The 18,700-nt window shown below is 36.0% G+C and overlaps 1 protein-coding gene across 4 annotated transcripts in view; it reads right to left on the bottom strand.

Annotated features, from left to right (window-relative positions):
• Positions 1–18,700, bottom strand: part of SMARCAD1 (SNF2 related chromatin remodeling ATPase with DExD box 1) — a 77,342-nt gene that overhangs the window by 44,674 nt on the left and 13,968 nt on the right. For 2 of the 4 annotated variants that reach the window (XM_087434600.1, XM_087434601.1), the window contains exons 3-6: positions 17,137–17,314; positions 9,791–9,962; positions 6,620–6,686; positions 684–802 (exon numbers count right to left, since the gene is read on the bottom strand). In XM_087434600.1, the coding sequence (XP_087290726.1) occupies positions 684–802; positions 6,620–6,686; positions 9,791–9,962; positions 17,137–17,314 (536 nt within the window). The remainder of the gene's footprint in view (positions 1–683; positions 803–6,619; positions 6,687–9,790; positions 9,963–17,136; positions 17,315–18,700) is intronic. The other 2 variants (XM_014787895.2, XM_014787897.2) reach the window with 2 other exon arrangements.

Below are 18,700 nucleotides of genomic sequence, written 5' to 3'. Positions count from 1 at the left end.
GTGTCCCATTAAATTAGGGTAGAGATTGCTGCCTGGCTATTTAGGCCTTCCTATAGCACTAAATCACAGGCAAAGAAAGAGGTCACTGTGCTGGTGGGGGTGACTGATGTTGATCTTGATCACCAAGAAGAAACTGTGTTGTCATGAATGCAGACAGGGAGGACTATGTCTAGATTCACTGGGAGGCCTCTTAGTAGTTCTATTCCTAAAGTAAAAGTTAATGGAAAACTAGAGTAACCCAATAAAAGCAAAACCACTATTATTTGTAGATAAGCAGTTAAATATCAAACGAGTCATTTAGAAGAGGTATAAGTAGTCACCACCTGGAAAGAGGAAATGGCGCTGGTGGTGGTAACAGTTGTTTTTCATAAGTATTGTACAATCATATGTAGGTATAACTTTTATGAAATAAAATTTAAAAGTATATTTTCCCAAGTTGTTTTACCACACCACTAGAATACTTTTTAAAATTAATTTTATAACTCAGAGATAAGCAATTAATACTGGATAAGTTAAAAAGAACGCAAAAACAATCACAAATGAAATGCAAACAAATTTTCTGGCTTAGTTGTGAGAGAGAAGTATGATTCATTCAGGTGTATTTTCAGGTCTGATATCCACAGACTCAACATGTTCTGTGCTTAAGCAGCTACTTTCCATACTGCAATTCAACTGTAACTTACATGATCCAGTCTTTTCTTTTTAATAGATTGATCATCATTAAATTCATCTTCTTCATATGGCTCTGAAGAAGAAGATAATTTTCTTTTCCTGGGTCCACCACCTTCTAAAACAGAGGACACTAAAAGTTTGCAAGGATATAAGAAGAATCATTAATGCAAAACAAAGGCAAAATGTTATACTGAATACATCTGTAGTCAGTTCTCTTGACATCAGGCTCAATGTCACTTCCTCTACATATCATGTATACTTGATAAATGTCAAGTGAATTGAAGAAAAAGTGAACAGAGACTCTTTTCAGTCTTTCAAAAGTAGAAATCACTGTAAAAACGTATTCGTAAACCATCACACTATTTAATGCTAAAAATATACATCTCTAAATTGATGAGTAATTCTACAGAGCAATATTGGGAGGAAGGGGTTCTTTCCAGCAACCGAATGTTCCACAGTGGAAAAAAAGTTGAGCCCCATCAGTGGGGCTTATCTGAATAGCAACACTGACACCAATAATTGTGTCTACTATGTACCAGGCTTCGCAGAGGGCTTTTATAACTGTCATTTCATTTACTTTCCACAACAAACCTACAAAGTAATATTCTCATTTTATAAATGAGGAAGAACTGAGATATAGAGAGCTCAAGCAATTCATGCTTTTAACCTAAAAATAAGAGAGTATAACGGTAACAGGAAATTTGCGTATTCTGTCATGGCTGAAAGAAAAACTCAATTTACATGATCTTAAGCAGTTATGTTACATATTTATACTTTGTACACATTTATCTATTTCTTAAATACTTTCACTTTCAGAGAGCAAATTCCAGAGACATATTGCTGTGCTAGTATGAAAGCACCTGCTAAAGCTCATAAAGGTTTCAGATTTCAGTATTAATTATACCAGCCCTCTATGCAGTTAGAAATAAAACTTACAGAAATACAATACTCAAAATAAATAGAAACATGACACGTTTTACATTGTAAGCCTGAAAATTTCATAATACAGCTACAACAAAATTGAATGCCATTAACATTTTAAAGTATAGTAATTACATATCAGTATGAATGCTTAAATTCTTTTTCTCCCAATTTTTTTCATAAAGTAAATGTGCATTCTACATATGCCAACTAATTTCCAGCATCTGCCGTGAAAGGGGGAAATGTGAGCACCACCCCATCATCGCCTATACTTGCTGAGGTTAAGTGAGTGCTGTTAGTGATATGTTAAGTCTGAAAAAAACTCCAAACTAGACGGTTTCTGTCATGTCACCAAGCCATGTTTAATTCTTTCCTAAAAAGAACAAGAGCTTTCTTTTGTCAATAAAGAATTCTTCAGCCTTAATTATCTGCTTATACTTGTTGCTTATGTTAATATTATGTCACCAAATCTTGACATGTATATAAAATGGCTACAAGGCAAAAATCTGGAAATACATGTGGGAGAACATGTACAACTAAAATTTTAGTACAAAAGGTTACATAACAGCACACGATACTTAGTTACCTACATCTAAATCTATTCTATTTATAATTATTAATTAAAAATTTCACATATATCTAAAGAAAACAAGTTAATATTCTACACTAAATATCATTTCTAAATTATGTGTTTCATAATTCTCATCTTTTATTGGGAGCACCCATCATCAATTTCAGGAAAAAAAAAGCAAGTTAGAGATGTACCTCACACACAAAAATAAATTTCATCTAAATGCAATATTTAAAACAAAAAATAAAACATGAAACTAAAGAAAATATGGACAAAGAACACAACAGGCAGTTCAACAGAAAAAAAAATTGACAAGATGCTCATGCTCAGCCTTATTAATCATTAAAGACAGGTAAAATAAACACCATTTGTTTTCATCCTAAGATTAAAGTGCAGTAAATGGACAGTCCTAGCAGACTGTGAGCAAACAGGCATTATTATTTTTTTTTTTTGTGAGGAAGACCAGCCCTGAACTAACATCCATGCCAACCCTCCTCTTTTTTGCTGAGGAAGACTGGCCCTGGGCTAACATCCGTGCCCATCTTCCTCCACTTTATATGGGACGCCGCCACAGCACGGCTTGCCAAGCGGTGTGTCGGTGCGTGCCCGGGATCCAAACCGGTAAAGCCTGGGCCGCCGCAGCGGAGCACACGCACTTAACCACTTGTGCCACCGGGCCGGCCCCTAAACAGGCAGTTTTAACCATTACAAATTGTTATAGCCTTTCTGAAAGGCAATCTAAATAATGCATCTCAGAATTTTAGATGCGTATATTTTTTAGTCCAACAATTCCTTTTCTAGAAATTTATTCCACAAAACTGACAGAAAAACATACAAAAATTTTACCGAAGTGTCTAAATGCCCATCAATAAGATATCAGATAAATTAGGATACACACATAAATGTCACTGTTATAAAGAATTAGGTAGACTTTTAAAAATAAAATAACATGGAAAGATATTTCTAATAAATGAAAAGGTTACAAAACAGTAGATATAATAAGATTACAGTCACATAAAAATGTTTTGACTACTCTTATACATATATAGAGAAGCAGAAGAAATTGCTAGAGAAACTCCTGACAACATCAATAAATTGATATTTTTGCCTTCTAAACTAGGGTAAAAACTTGGGATATATATATTTTTTGTTTTTGTAACTTAGTATTCATAAATGAAAACTTTCAGAAGATACTGCATAAAAGATACCCTTATTGTTTAATATGCAGGATGATATTGTCTATAAAAGATTATAATTTGTGGTAAAACCAATGTCCAACATCATGATTTGTGGAACTAAGATGTCTTACAGGTATTTAAAAGGGCTTTTGTTGAAAATTGTCCTAATATACCAAAAATACCTTCCTGTCTTAATAATACAGTATATTGAAGGTTATCTTATTCTGGTGAGACAAAGCTGTCATCCTATGTATTACCTCACAAGTGTACTGCAGGAAAGATGAAAATGACTGATAGGACTGTCCTGTCCATTCCAAGAGGAAGCGTGGAAGTTGACTTGAAAAACAAGGAAACACTGATTTCTTCTTTCCTTGTAATTTGCCACTTAACATTTTTTTAAAAAGAAATAACATCAAAGTACAGTATAAGAATGAGAAGAAAAAAACCCAGCTGAAGTTCAAATTTAATGAGGATTGTAAACTCGAGGAGGGCGGGGTTTTGTCCATTTTGTTTCCTTATGCATCCTCAGTGCCTAAAATAGCATCTGGCACCAACCATGGGTGCACAATAATTAGCCGTTAAATTAATGAATAAGTTGAATGATATAAATGGCTCAAGAGAAAAAAAGATTAGACACTACTGTGGAATGAAGTTATTCTTCAAATTTTTCAATGGAAAGATTATAGAATACTGAGATATGAGGACAAGAAAGAATACGTAAAATTTCCCTAACCATTTTGTAACTCGACAAATGTTAACTGAGCCTACCATTTTTTAGGAACTTTTACGGTAAATGCTAGGGATACAGTAATGAGGAAGATACAGTCAACGTTCTCCTGTACCATTTTCTATCATCAGATGGCCCTTAAGCACAAATACCTGCCAACACATACTATGTACTTACTATATGCCATGCACTACAATAAGAAATTTACATAAACTTTATCACTTTGTCACAACAACCCATGAGTTTGGTACTGTTATCATACTATTTTACTTCTAAGGAAACATAGACATAGAAGAGTTAGGCAACACTGCCTAAGGTCACACAGCTAGTACATGAAAAGAAAAGGAAGAATCTTAATATTCTGTGTAGAGAGTGCCCACACACCACGATACTGTTCCCTTACTCAGACTGGAAAAAATTAAAGATTTAAAACACTTCATGTGAATGAAATAATATCCTTGGAATCACTCTAATATAATCCACTTAGTGGGGGTAAAAATGAGGTAGATAATTGTTAAAGGGGGATGATGGGCTGATGGGAACAAATTATACTATTTTGTATATATTTTTAAGTTTCAAAAAAATTTTTAAAAACTGAAAAAAAATCTACTTAGGGAAGCGGGTATTTATTCACACACTGTTGATGTAAGCATAATTTGGCACAACCTTTAAAAAGTAACATGCAGGCCGGCCCGGTGGCTTAGCGGTTGGGTGCGCGCGCTCTGCTGCTGGCGGCCCGGGTTCGGATCCTGGGCGCGCACCGACGCACCGCTTCTCTGGACACGCTGAGGCCGTGTCCCACATACAGCAACTGGAAGGATGGGCAACTACGACATACAACTATCTACTGGGGCTTTGGGGAAGAAAAAAACAGGAGGAGGATTGGCAAGAGATGTTAGCTCAAAGCCGGTCTTCCTCAGCAAAAAGAGGAGGATTAGCATGGATGTTAGCTCAGGGATGATCTCCCTCACAAAAAAAAAAAAAGTAACATGGAAGTACATAATAAAATTTTAAATGTGCATACTCTTTGATTTAGCATTCTAGTTTGAAATTTAGCCTACAGAAATAATAACATAAAGATTTATTCATAAGGCTATTTACTTTAATACTATAATAATGAACTAATGTAAACATAAATGTTAATTAATACAGAAACAGAGTAATGTTAATCTAATCCTATGGGTAGTCACAGAGGAATGTTACGGAGCCATATTTTTTAATTAGATAAATCTGATTGTACTGATGAGGTATCCATGACAAATCATCAAATGATGGTTTTTTTAAATGCAAATTAACATTATAATTACATTAAGTTGTATAATGGTGTGTATAAGCATAGGAAAAGTTGGAGAATGATGCAAAGCAAACTTAAAAGTAGTTAATTGATGTGGCTTTGCTTTCATTCCTTAATTTAAATACTTTTCTCTCTTGTTTTTGGTGAGGAAGACTGGCCCTGAGCTAACATCAGAGCCAGCCTTCCTCTATTTTGTAGGATGTCGCCACAGCATGGCTTGATGAGCAGTGTGTAGGTCTGTGCCCAGGATCTGAACCCTCAAACCCCAGGCCGCCGAAGCAGAGTGTATGAACTTAACCACTATGCCACCAGGCCAGCCTCAATTTAAATACTTTTTTTATAGTGGGATTACAGGTTACCTTTTACTTGTTTGGTATGTACAAGTTAGAAAAAAGAAAATCTAGGGCCGGCCCCGTGGCTTAGCGGTTAAGCGCGCACGCTCCGCTGCTGGCAGCCCCGGGGTTCGGATCCCAGGCGCGCACCCAAGTACCACTTCTCCGGCCACGATGAGGCCGCGTCCCACGTATAGCAACTAGAAGGCTGTGCAACTATGACATACAACTATCTACTGGGGCTTTGGGGGGGAAAAAATAAAATAAATTAAAAAAAATTTAAAAAGAAAAAAAAACAAAGAAAGAAAAAAGAAAATCTAGATGGCATTTACTAAAAAAACTGGAAGTGCTTTTATATTGCAAGCTCCTTCAAATGCATTTATTTTTGTATCCTCAACCTGGAACATAGCATAAATATTTACTAAATGAAGTAATGCTGATTACCAGCTATGACTTTCCACAAGACATTATGTTTCTACTGACTCAGATTTGTAGACCTGTAAATAAAACCACAATGCAATTAGAAAGGACACTTTAAGAAAGAAAATATACCTTCCAAAACTTCTGATATGAGATTTGATTTGCAGAAAACAAGCAAAATTACAATGAAAAACCACCTCTCCCCTTTTGTTGGGGGGGAAATCAACCTAGAAAATGCAGTTTCCAAAGAGCTGTATGACCTTTGGTAAATCACTTAATCTTCTTAAGGTGAACCTTAAGAACCTTATGATCTCAGGTAAGTCACTTAACCTTCTTAACGTTAACCTTAACCTTCTTAAAAAACTGAAGCTATTAATACCTCATAAGGTTCCTGTAAGAATTCACGAGAGAGCTTGGTAAATTGTAGAGCAATATCAAAAATAAGAAGATATTTATTATTATATAATAATGAACCAACTTGGCTTGAAACTAAGTCAGACATACCTGCATCACCAAACATCAGCAAGGCAGCAGCAATTGCTCCATCCATAGTGCTTGTTGATTCAATCAACTAACAGAATGAGAAAAGATTAATGTTTTAAAAATAACACTTTAACAATTATTTCATAAAGTTATCAAAAAACAGTTATGTGTCACTTAACAACGGGGATACGTGCTGAGAAATGTGTCGTTAGGCAATCTCGTCGTTGTGTGAACATCACAGAGGGCACTTACACAAACCTAGACAGTAGAGCCTTCTACGCACCTAGGCTGCCTGGTACTAATCTTATGGGACCACCACTGTGTATGCGTTGTATCAGTCATTGACCAAAAAAGTCGTTATGCGGCACATGACTGTATTTAAGAACAAATATATTAAATATACACAAGGTGGGGAAACAGGTATGTCACAGTTTAAGTCCATTAAGTCCTATGATAAATCTTCAGAAAACCTGGCTTATCTAAAAAGTCTGAACTTACCTAAGCATCTTAAAATGTATCAGATTTACTTATCACTATAAAGGAAAAATTAAAATATAGTCAAATATGTACAGTATATTCAAGGTTTTGGTAATTACAAGGTTGTGCACCGAAGTCTTAAAAACTTCCTACTTACGTGTCTAATCACTGGGTGTGTGTGCACATGTGAGAGAGACTGACAGACATTTATAGTATTTCTTATTTCTGAAAAAATAAGCCACAATTCTGCAGTTTTTAAAAGCTAATGCTTCTTAAGATGAGTGGGATAAAGGGTTTTGATTTTCACTCTATTTTTGAATTGCTTGAATTCGTTCAAGAACATATTTGTATATTACTTACATAATTAAGTTTCAATATGCTATTTTTTACGCTGTTCTATAACATTTTGGATTTCAGAAGAAACTGAACATCCCATATTTTTCTCTTGCTATAGTTTCCCATATTTTCAATGAGTTACTTGTTTTAAAAAGATCTTACTTTTATCAATAAGCTATTTTTGTATTAAATGAAAGGGGCTTAAATCAAATGAAAGTACTCTCTTCTATACTAGTTTTCCTAATCTTGGATCATCAGACACCCTGTCAACCCCTCCTCATTTTCAAAATAGCCAAAGCACATTCTTATCAAGCTCATGACTAAATTTATATTTTATAACTTATGAATTCTTTTATATGGGTCTAAAAGCCTTTGTAGAGTAATTTATAAATGTCATCTTTAAATCTCTTGAAATGATGGGGATCACCTGAAATCCAGATTACTTCAAGAGAGTGCTCTGCTTTGGAGCAAGTGATATGCTCAATTCCCAAAATTTCAGATACTAATTAATGAAACATACATACAAAGTCTGTATATCAATTCTATTTTCCCATTGTAATTATAAAATTAGAGATAAATATTTCTACAGGAAATAATTCCCCTTGAACTACACAAAAAAATCGGCAATCAAGCTAAAGTATTTTTCAACTGAGACTTGTTCCTTTATGTTGAATATTTTAATACTCCATCATGTTTATTCTGTTGAAAGCTCTTTCCAACACTGTAAGGGTTGCTACTAGTGGCTACTAATGGCTACATTTCCTTCCTTCTTTTTCTAGAAAAAAAATCACATCAGGAGGCAGGTAACACTGCTAGCAGGGAAAAATGGAGACCTAAGATACCACTAAAGTTTCATTTAGCTAACACTAAAAAGGTATCAAAATGATTTGGGAAAAAAAGATTCATGTTAAAAATATCAGAGAACAATATGAATAATGCAATCTACACTTAGAGTTCAAACTAGCAGGTCCAGGACCACCTTTGGTTCCAACACGTTTTTTTGGGCTAAACAGTATTTTTGCTTTTTTCTTTCTTTAAATTAGTTTCCATAAAAAGTAACGAAGTACTGATACAACATGGATGAACCTCAAAACCACATGTTAAGTGAAAGAAGCCAGTCACAAAAGATCACATGTTATATGATCCAATTTATACAAAATGTCCAGAACAGGCCAATCTCTAAAGACAGAGATTAACAGTTGCCTAGGGCTGGGGGAGGGAAATGTGGAGTGACTTCTCATGGGTTACAAGACTTCTTTTCGGAATGATTAAAATGTTCTAAATTAAGATTATGGTGATGGTTGCACAACTTTGTAAATATACTAAAAACCACTAAATTATACACTTTAAATAGTTGATCTTTATGGCATTTAAATTATATCTAATAAAGCTATTAAATGGATGATCAACACTAAATAAAAACCCAGCCTTTCCACTTTACTTGAAAAATCTGAATATCTGATTAAAATGGGCTAACATCAATACTGTATGGCCATATCCTGCTGAAGCTAAGAAGCAGCTACCCCTTTTAGAAAAAGCATGTACTATATGGTATGCCAGTGTCCACCACTGCAGCCACCTGCCTAGCCCATAAAGATATGGTACCTCCTCAGCTGCAGATTAGGGGAGGGGAATTGGGGAGGTGATGGTGACGATTAATACAAAGTGACAAAACTATCAACCTGCAATTAAATGATTCCCCTAAGATCATTCAAATCATTCAACTAATAAGTGATAGAGCTAGGGATAAACTATTACTAACCTTCACAGATTTATTCTCTATCTAAAACTTAATTGAATGGTCAATTTTTATTTCTCTTATAAGAAGAGATACCTATTACAGTCAAACCACAGCCACCTAATTTTGTTTCTACAGTTCAATCAATGTTTCTCAGCAAGGGTGCTACTGGCAGGAAAATTCTATCGTTATGCAGGACTATCCTCAGTATTGTAGGGTGTTTACGTCCCTGGCCCCATGGCACTAAATGTCAATAGCAACCCCTTGTCATTATGAAAAAAAACAAAAACAAAAACCTCCTGACACTTCTGAGAGTTTCTAGTGGGAGACAGGGGAAGGGTCATCCCCATTTTAGAACCATTCAAACACAAAAAAATTCACAATCTATGTGAGCTATTGAGGGAAGCTCAAATTATTATATTATTTATAGGTGAATGAACCTCATGTATTAATAAGTTGACTCTCAACAAGTAAATCTCTGGCATTCACCTTTATAATTACATAAAATAAAAGTTACTAATTGTCTTCAAACATAAGGTATCTTTTGAAAAATGACTATGCACTAAATACAGTACTACATATAGGAGAGATTTTAATCTTCATTACAGCTATAACAACCAATTGCCATAAAAGGGTATAACCTTAAGCAAATCATTGTCACTTCTTTGTGGAAAAAGTTCCTTCAAGGTCTGAAGTTTAGCATCTTTAAGGTCTTCCAGTTCCGAAAGGTCTTCCAATTCTGAAATATCATTATTATTTCTACCTGCCATGGTAGGAAGGCCTTGGGACTCTTCATCTTCAGATGGTTCGGAACTAAAAATATTTTTAGAAAAAAACACACAATATTTTAATGTATTACTAATGCAATCCATATCTATTAAAGATTAAAACAACTTTTTCATTTCAGTATTGTTAGGTATATAAATCTACAGTCCCAAAGTCAGCATACTTTGAAAATATCTCAAATTATCTGGGCTGGGATGGAAAAGAACAACAAATACCTGGCATTTTTTCTGTTACAATCCACACATATTTACTGCAAGCCCACCTTCTCTTTCCTACTCTTTTTTTTACCTGTACTCTGCATAAAAGATGAGTATTGTCATGTTGCTCCTGAGAAACTACGAAGCCTACACTAATACAAAGATAAAAGAATTTCCATGGGCTACCTACATGATCAGAATCTAAGTGTCAAAATTGGAATGGTCTCATTCAATATCAGAACCTCTGCCAGGAACAAAACATTTCTGCAGTAGGTAAGGAGCATTTACTCCACATAAGGCTTTATTCTATAACAACTAACTTCAATCTCATTCCATTTCAAGCTATGTGTTTACCCTATACAAAAGACATTTTGAGCCAAATTTTACTCCTCTATCTCCCAAACAGAAAAATCTCATTTTAAAATTTTGGTTTTCTATCATGGTAGGCATTATGGAGATGAGAAAGTAGAAGTATAACAAATGGGTAGAAGTTATAAAGATCAGAGAAAGAAAGCAAGATGAGAATATAGTTAAGTATATTCCTAGTATCAGATAATGCAGACTTTGCTATGCAGCTAATTCTATTTTTAGACAGCTCTCTTAGACACATATCCAATACCTGTATTTTAGTAACTTCTCTATATCCATTCATGTTAGTTCAGTCGTGCCTGTTAGGGGACTGGTTATGCCTAAGAATCCCCTGAAAACATTTAAAAGCAGATTCTCAAGGACCAGGAATACATATTTGAACAAGCTTGAACTTGGAACTTTCTTCCTTTATCAATATGCCTGTCCTTCAGTATTTGAAGACAATTACATGTGCTCCCTTTCTATTACACCCAGACTTCTCATTCCTGATGTACTACTCAACTCTGAATTTTAACTCTGCCTCACCACGTTCATGCTCCCTACCTGATTTTGCCTCTTAGTTCACCGAGAAAATGAAAAACATTCAGTTTGGAATCCTTTTACAATTCCTGCCCCCGATAACCACTTTAAAGATCCTTACTTTTCTGGCCATGGCAACCTTAACCTAGTGATCAGACTCATGATCAAACTCATATGCCTCTTGACGTAGTATTAATGTTGACCATGAATCTTATCATGCCTTGGGATTTAATGTCCAATTCACAGGAAATATAAGCGATAGAGGAATAAATTCAATACCACCATGAGGAAACAATCAGAAAAATCTATTTTCTCTAAGACTTAATCTCTTCAATAAGTTAAAATCCTTAAAAAAGAGGAGGAGGGGAGTGGAGCCCTTAAGATCAAAAGTGAGTTAAGAGTCATAACATCCAAATGCAGTGGATGTTCCTTGTTTTGGATCCTGGTTTGAAAAACCAGCTACAAAACACATGAAATCTGAATATAAACTGGGAATCAGATGACCTAGAGAATTGTTCACTGACAACAGTATTTTTTGGGGGGAGGAAGGGGGATGTATAACCTAGTATTAAAGGGAGAAATGTTGGGATGTCTATAATTGACTTTAAAATACTTCAGCTAATAATAATAATTGTTTCAATGAAACAATGAAACAAACAAGGAAAAATATTAACCATTGTTAAATCTAGGTGATAGGTATATAGGTGTTCACTGTATATTCTTCCATTTTCTTGTATGTCTGAAGCTTTAAAAATAAAAGAAAAAATCTAGAAGAACAAGAGTTGCCCACTTCATGTTCTTTTCTCAGGTCTCAGATAAAGTCGTTCCCTTCTGTTGAAGGTGAAGTCCCCTCTCAGTGCTCAGGGATTCTAGCCCTTTCTGCTTCCTACGGATTCTGCTTTAACTGTCTACTATCTTCTCTCCCAAATTGTTTCTCTCTGTTCAAGCTTCTCCTCCAAGCCTCCAATGTGTGCACGATTGCATCAATTCAATGTGCCAGGGGATCTAGGCGTTGTGGACACAGCAGTGAGATGAGCAAACTCTCCTCTCCTTCACAAAGTTTCTGAGACTGATTTTCTACTTCCTCATTTCCTATATAGTTCTCAACTCACTGTTTTATATCTTCTGCCCTACCATTTTGGTGAAACTGTTCTCTCCAAAGGCAATAATATCCTCTAAAATGTTGACTGTGATAAAAATCTTTCATTGGTTATCTATTCCTCTGTGGTCGCATACACTGCTGCTCTTCAAAAATCTGGTCCTATCCCCATCCTCACCCCATGGTTCTGCAGCATTATTACTTCTGATTTTCCCTTTAACTCTCAGCCTAACCCTAATCTCTGTAGAAGGCTGCTCTTCCTTTGCTCACCTTCTAGAATTGCCAGTGTTACCCAGGATTCTATCTTCAGCTCCTTCCTGTCTGTTAATGCTTCCTGGGAGATTGCATTACCTGCCAGAGTTTCTGACTATTACCTCTACCAGTGGTTCTCAAAAGGGGGGTGGTTTTGCCTCCAGAGGATATTTGGCAATGTCTGGAGACATTCTTGATTGTCTTGACTAGGGAAGTGCTGCTGGCATCTAGCTGGTAGAGGTCAGGGCTTCTGCTAAACATCCTATAATGTACAGGACAGCTCCTCAAACAAAGAATTATCTTGCCTAAAATGTTAATAGTGTCAAGGTTAAGAAACCCTGATAACCAAAATGGCCCATGCATGGGTACTGATTATAGCTATGGAGCATTCTGACAATGCAGTACTACGGAGTCGTGGAAAAGAATAAGGATTTCTATGAGCTGATATGATTTCCAGGATATATATACCACTAAGTGAATAAAACAAAGAACAAAAGTATGTACACATATATGAATGTAGTGTGCTATCTTTTGTATAAGAAACAAGAAGAAAAAAGACATAGGAAAGGGAAACAAAGTATGACTAGAAACTACACAAACTGGTTAGTTCTGAGGTGGGAGGAGGGTGGGGGTTGGAAGGAGAAGGGACAGGAAGTAATACTTCTCTGAGCACATGTGTGAGTTCACCCTCTATGCAGAGTTATGATTTTTGGCATCTTTTTTACTCAAAAATAAAATTTTAAAAAAAGGGACAATGGAAAACCCCTAAAAGGAATACAAACAGAAATTAATGAACCAAACTATACTTCAAGTGAATAACATAGAGTAAAATTTAAATAAATAATCCAAGTACTTTGACCCTTTATGTTCAATATAAAGACAAAATAAAACTTATAAACAAATCTTGAACTCTTAGTGGGCTTAATGGTCAAGTGGTATGATTATAGCAATTCTGAAACTATTTTATATATACTCGATAACTGAGCAAATTAGTAAATGTACTGATATTGGTAGAAGCAGTTCTCACTGTCAGAGAAGGAAACACAGGAGGGGCAAGGAAGAACCTTGTAGTGGTAGATCAGAATTAATGGTATCGTTATAAACTCAGGACTTAAAAAAACAAAAACACAACACTCACACATTTTCCCTCCCTCTCTCTTACTTCCTAGCCCATTCTGTTTAAAGGGCAATGACATAACTGCCACCTCACCCAATAGCAAAGAAAAGAACACCTCCTTTTCCCCAGATTTTCAAATATCATTCCCTACTAAAAGGAACCATTGCTACTTGGAGAAATGGCTAATTCTAATTTCAGGCTGGGATAGGCAAAGTACTAGTCTGGAACATCTTGTGCCATAAGTGAGAGGCTGAAAAAGTGATAAGACCTTCTCAAAACCAGAGACCGCTTGAAGGGGCCCTTGCCTGCCAAAGCTGAGCAATTTGAACATCACAATGAATAATGATAGTAATGGATTATAATCCACTGAACAAATAAGCATCTATGACTCCATTTTTATATTTACTGTACTATATAAATATATGAATAAATAGGAAAGAAAGGGAAAATTCTATAGAATACCAAATAATTAAAGTATAAGTTCTAGAATGCTAGTCAGAATACCACCATTTTGCAACTATCATTATAATAACTGATTCAGGCAAGAATCATCAATAGATACTAAAATTAACTGAGTGCAAGTCCACTAGGGAAAAGGATCATTATCCAGTCTCAAAGTATCTCCCTACAGAGTAATCATTACAAAGGGGAAAATGGTAACCTTATAGGAGAAACCTAGCAGGTTTCTGAGTGGTTAAAGTTCACTTCACCAATAACGGGACAAACTGATAACGGTGTGTCTCCTAACATGATACACTGAGAAGGACACAAAATCATTACGTAGTATTCCTGCCACTCATCTAAATTTAATTATGAAAAAACATCAGGTATACATAAATTGAGACATGGTAAAAAAACTGGCCTGTGACCTTCAAAGGTCAATATCATGACAAAAAAACGCTGAGAAACTGTTTCAGATTAAATGAGTCTAAAGAGACATGACAAACTAAATCCAACATTATGATGCTGGGGAAAAAAATTACTATGAAGTACTACTCAAAGTACGGTCCATGGACTGACTGCTAGTCCTCGAACTCAAACTGTTTGTTATCTGTCCGTGACAAGATAAGGAACTTACACCAGAATGTAAAACAACTACATTACTAAGCACATTGCTTAGTTCAGCAGATTTTTTTTTTTTTCATTACAAGACTTTCTTGGTGAAAGAATCAGTGTGTTGATTTACATTCTAGGGCACATATCTTATTTATAAACCAGAAGTTTGAGTAGTACCATTATAAAGAACATTATTGGGATAACTGGTAAAATTTAAATATGGACTGTATTATAGATAATAGTATTGTACCCATGTTGATTTTGTATTTCTGAATCTGAAATGCTACTTTTGTTATGTAAGAGAATGACCTTGTTCTTAGGAGATAAATGTGAAATTATTAGAGGCAAAAGATTCAGTAGCAACGTTAATTATTATTTATGAAGAAGGTGACAAGCAAATGTGGGGAAATGTTAACTATGACTGAATCTTTTTTGAAAGGATTGTGGGAGGTGATTATATTATTTTTGCAACTTTCTTATAAGTTTAAAATTTTTTCAAAATAAAAAGTAAAAAGTGGGGTCCTAATATATCAATTTTCCTTAGGATTACCCACACAGATCTTTACTTTTTTTTATTTCAGAGTGAATTTCAGGATAAAGGCATGTTTGTCATGGCTAATGATAAAAAGAAGTTCCTTTGAAGAGCAAGTCCTCCCCTTAGCAGCGGACAGTCTTGATCTCTCACTACTTCTTGCAGCACTTGCTTCACCTAGCTTCTGATCACACAACCTTTTAACTTTTCTCTTACTTCAATGACTACTCCTTCTCAGAACCTTCTACAGGTTTCTTCTCATCTCCCCTTTCCTAAAATCCAGAGTTTCCATGGCCTAAGTCCTTCAACAAAGAGATCTTCCCTTTTCCAGCTACACTAGGGTCACTTAGTGATTTCATCTAATCATATGACTTCACATTTTTTTTTGACTTTAAATGTCAAATCTATATTCTCACAACTCTGAAATTTAGATATGTAAGCTAGACCTCTCCCCAGAACTCAAATGTCCTAAATCCAACTGCCTACCTGATATCTCTGCTTAGATGTCTAAGAGTCTTCTCAATCACAGCATGCTCAAGACTGAACTTCAGATCTTTCCTTCAAAAGGTGCTTCCCAACCACACTCAAAACAGTATTCCTTATCTCAGTTAATGGTGACTCCATCCTTCCAGTTCCTCAAACGAAAAATCTCAGGGTCATCCTTGACTCCTTTCTCTCCCACCCCATATGAAATGCATCAAAAAATCCTCTCTGTTCTACTTTCAAAGTGTATCCAGAATCTAACCACTTCTGGGTCTGGCCCAGTGGCATAGCAGTTAAGTTCAGGTGCTCCGCTTCAGTGGCCCAGGGTTCACCAGTTCGGATCCTGGGCGTGGACCTACTCAATGCTCATCAAGCCATGCTGAGGCGGCATCCCACATACAGCAGCTAGAAGGATGTGCAACTATGACATACAACTATCTACTGGGGCTTTGGGGAGAACAAGGGAGAAAAGGAGGAAGATTGCCAACAGATGGTAGCTCAGGGCCAATCTTCCTCAAAAAAAAAAAAAGTTTAAAAGAAAAAAAAAAAAAAGAATCTAACCACTTCTTATCACTTCCATAAGCATTAGCCTGGTCTAAGCAGCCATCATTTCTTACCTGGGTTATTACAACAGTATTCATGCTTCCACTACTGCTCCCCTACAGCCTCAAAGACCTTTTAAACATATAAGTCAGATTATGTTACTCCTCTGCTCAATATGCTCTATTAGCTTCCCATCTCATCAGGAATAAAATATCCTCCACTAGGTTCCCATCTCATTTAGAATAAAAGCCAAACAGCCTATGGACTTAACATGATTAAGCCCCTCCTCTACCCTACTCCTTACCTGTAACCTCAGGTCCTTCACTCTGCATCTTTTGTCCCCTACTTTCCTCAAAAACACCAGGCGTAATACTACTTCAGGGTCATTGCACAGGCTATTCCCAATGCACAGGATACCACCCCCTGCCCCCACCATATCCATATGGGTCACCTTCTTACCCTCTTCAGGTCTTTGCTCAAGCATCATCTTCTCAATGAAGCCTTTTCCAACAGCGCTCTTTAGAAACCATGCCCCTACCACAGCCTTGAACTCCAAATTTCCCTTCCCTTTTGCCCAAATATTTATTATTTGACATATTGCATTTTTTACTTATTTATTGTCTTTCTACCTGACTATAATACAAGCTCCATGCTAGCTCATAGAATGTGCCCAAAAAATGTTAAAAGGATTTGACACTGGGACTCAAGACCAAATCACAAAGCAGTTATAGATGAGCAAATGTACTTGTTAAAATAACTCCCCTATCTATGGAGGGCTAAAAAAATTAAATATCTGCTCTCACTAAACCTTTTACTGAAAATCCCTGTTAGCCAGAAACACACACACACACACACACACACACACACACACACGGTACCTCTCTACAGCTCTAAGTTAGGGAAAAATAACCAAGATGCAGTCGGGAAAAGGCCAAAAAACAGGGAGCGGGGGCGTCACTACAATATTTCATATTAAGTAACTGTTTCTGAAAAAATGTCACATGCAAATATAATGAATCTATTAGGTTGCTTACACTATAATCACTGTGTCTTTGTTGAATTTTTTCTCTTCAACTGTACTAGAGCAATTTGGGGAAATAATGTCTTCACTATCAGAAGACAAATCAATATACTGGATTCCTCTTTGATTCTTTAAATATGATATACTTGCTTTTCTTTCATTTTCTGGAGTTTCTGGAACACTAGAATCTTCTGCAAAAGAAGAAAAGTAGAAAGGCATTTTGAGCAATTTGAAAATAAAACAATTTGTTTTTGATAATTACAATCATGCGCTAAAAATCTTTAACTTTATTCACTGTTTCCACTCTAAAACCAAAAATTCCTACTACTTTTTAAAGAAAAAATTAACAGTCAACAACGGCTGGTGTTAAACGATTTTCCATTTCACAGATTACTTACTAGCAAGAGGTGAGTGGAAATGGCAAAACAGAGGTTTGCGTTTTATATTCTAATCCTTTTCTCTCTGTGCTTGTATTTCCTAGTACCCAGTTCTTGCCTGAGAACATGAACACTAGAGCCCAAAAGAGCTGAATTTCAGTTGTGTCTCTTAGCCAAGTTATTTACTCTCTCTAAGTCTCAGTGTCCTCACCCGTAAAACAGAGATGCTAATAATCACAGAGCTAATGTGCACATAAAATCAGATGATATATCTTAAGCATTTAGTTCAGTAATTAGCACATGGCCAGTATCCGATAAGCATTAGCTCTCAAGCAAACGCTGAATTACATCCCCTCTAAAATTCATATGATGAAGTTCCAACCCCCAGTACCTCAAAATGTAATGTATGTGGAGACAGGGCCTTCAAAAGGTGATTAAGTTAAAATGAGGCTATTAGGGTGGGGCCCTAATCCAATATGACTGATGTCCTTATAAGAAGAGAGAGACACTAAGGATGTGCATACACAGAGGAAAGGCCATGTGAGGACACAGTGAGGTGGCCATCTGCAAGCTAAGTAGAGGAATCAGAAGAAACCAAACCTGTCAACACCTTGATCTTGGAATGCTAGCCTCCAGACCTATGAGAAAAAAAATGCCTGTTGTTTAAGCCACCCATGCTGTAGTATTTAGTTACGGCAGCCCTCACAAACTAATAAAGTTGGCATCATCTGTCTGTCTAAAACGGGTGAGGTAAAGTATTCGACCAACATCTCCTATCTCCAAGGCCTGAGTTCAAAAATTACTCTCCCTTGTATATTCGAGGAAGAAGAGATCAGATTTAAGGAATTCATACTAAAGTGAAAGTAGTCAGTGCCTTGGTCTAGTGAGTGTATTTTAAAAAACAATGACCACATGAATCTTCAGTTCAAAGGTGTCAATTTAAAAAACAATAGCTACCATTAACTACTTTTTAGGTCACTATCAAGTCCTCAAGGGAAACACAAACATTTTTAATCCTCACAATAACCCCAAGGGCACACATTATATTACCATTTTACAGATAAACTAAGGTTTAGAGAAAGCAACTTACTCAAAGTTATACAGGAGAAAGTAGCAGATCTGAAATCCAAGCTCCAAAGTCTAAATTGTTACACTCTAAAACTCTTGGCCTCCCCCCATTAACTGTCACAAAACAGTAGC

This window comes from Ceratotherium simum, chromosome 8, assembly GCF_057802395.1.
Source record: "Ceratotherium simum simum isolate JZ-2026a chromosome 8, ASM5780239v1, whole genome shotgun sequence".
Lineage (NCBI taxonomy): Eukaryota > Metazoa > Chordata > Mammalia > Perissodactyla > Rhinocerotidae > Ceratotherium > Ceratotherium simum.
This window is presented reverse-complemented; position numbering and strand designations above follow the sequence as displayed.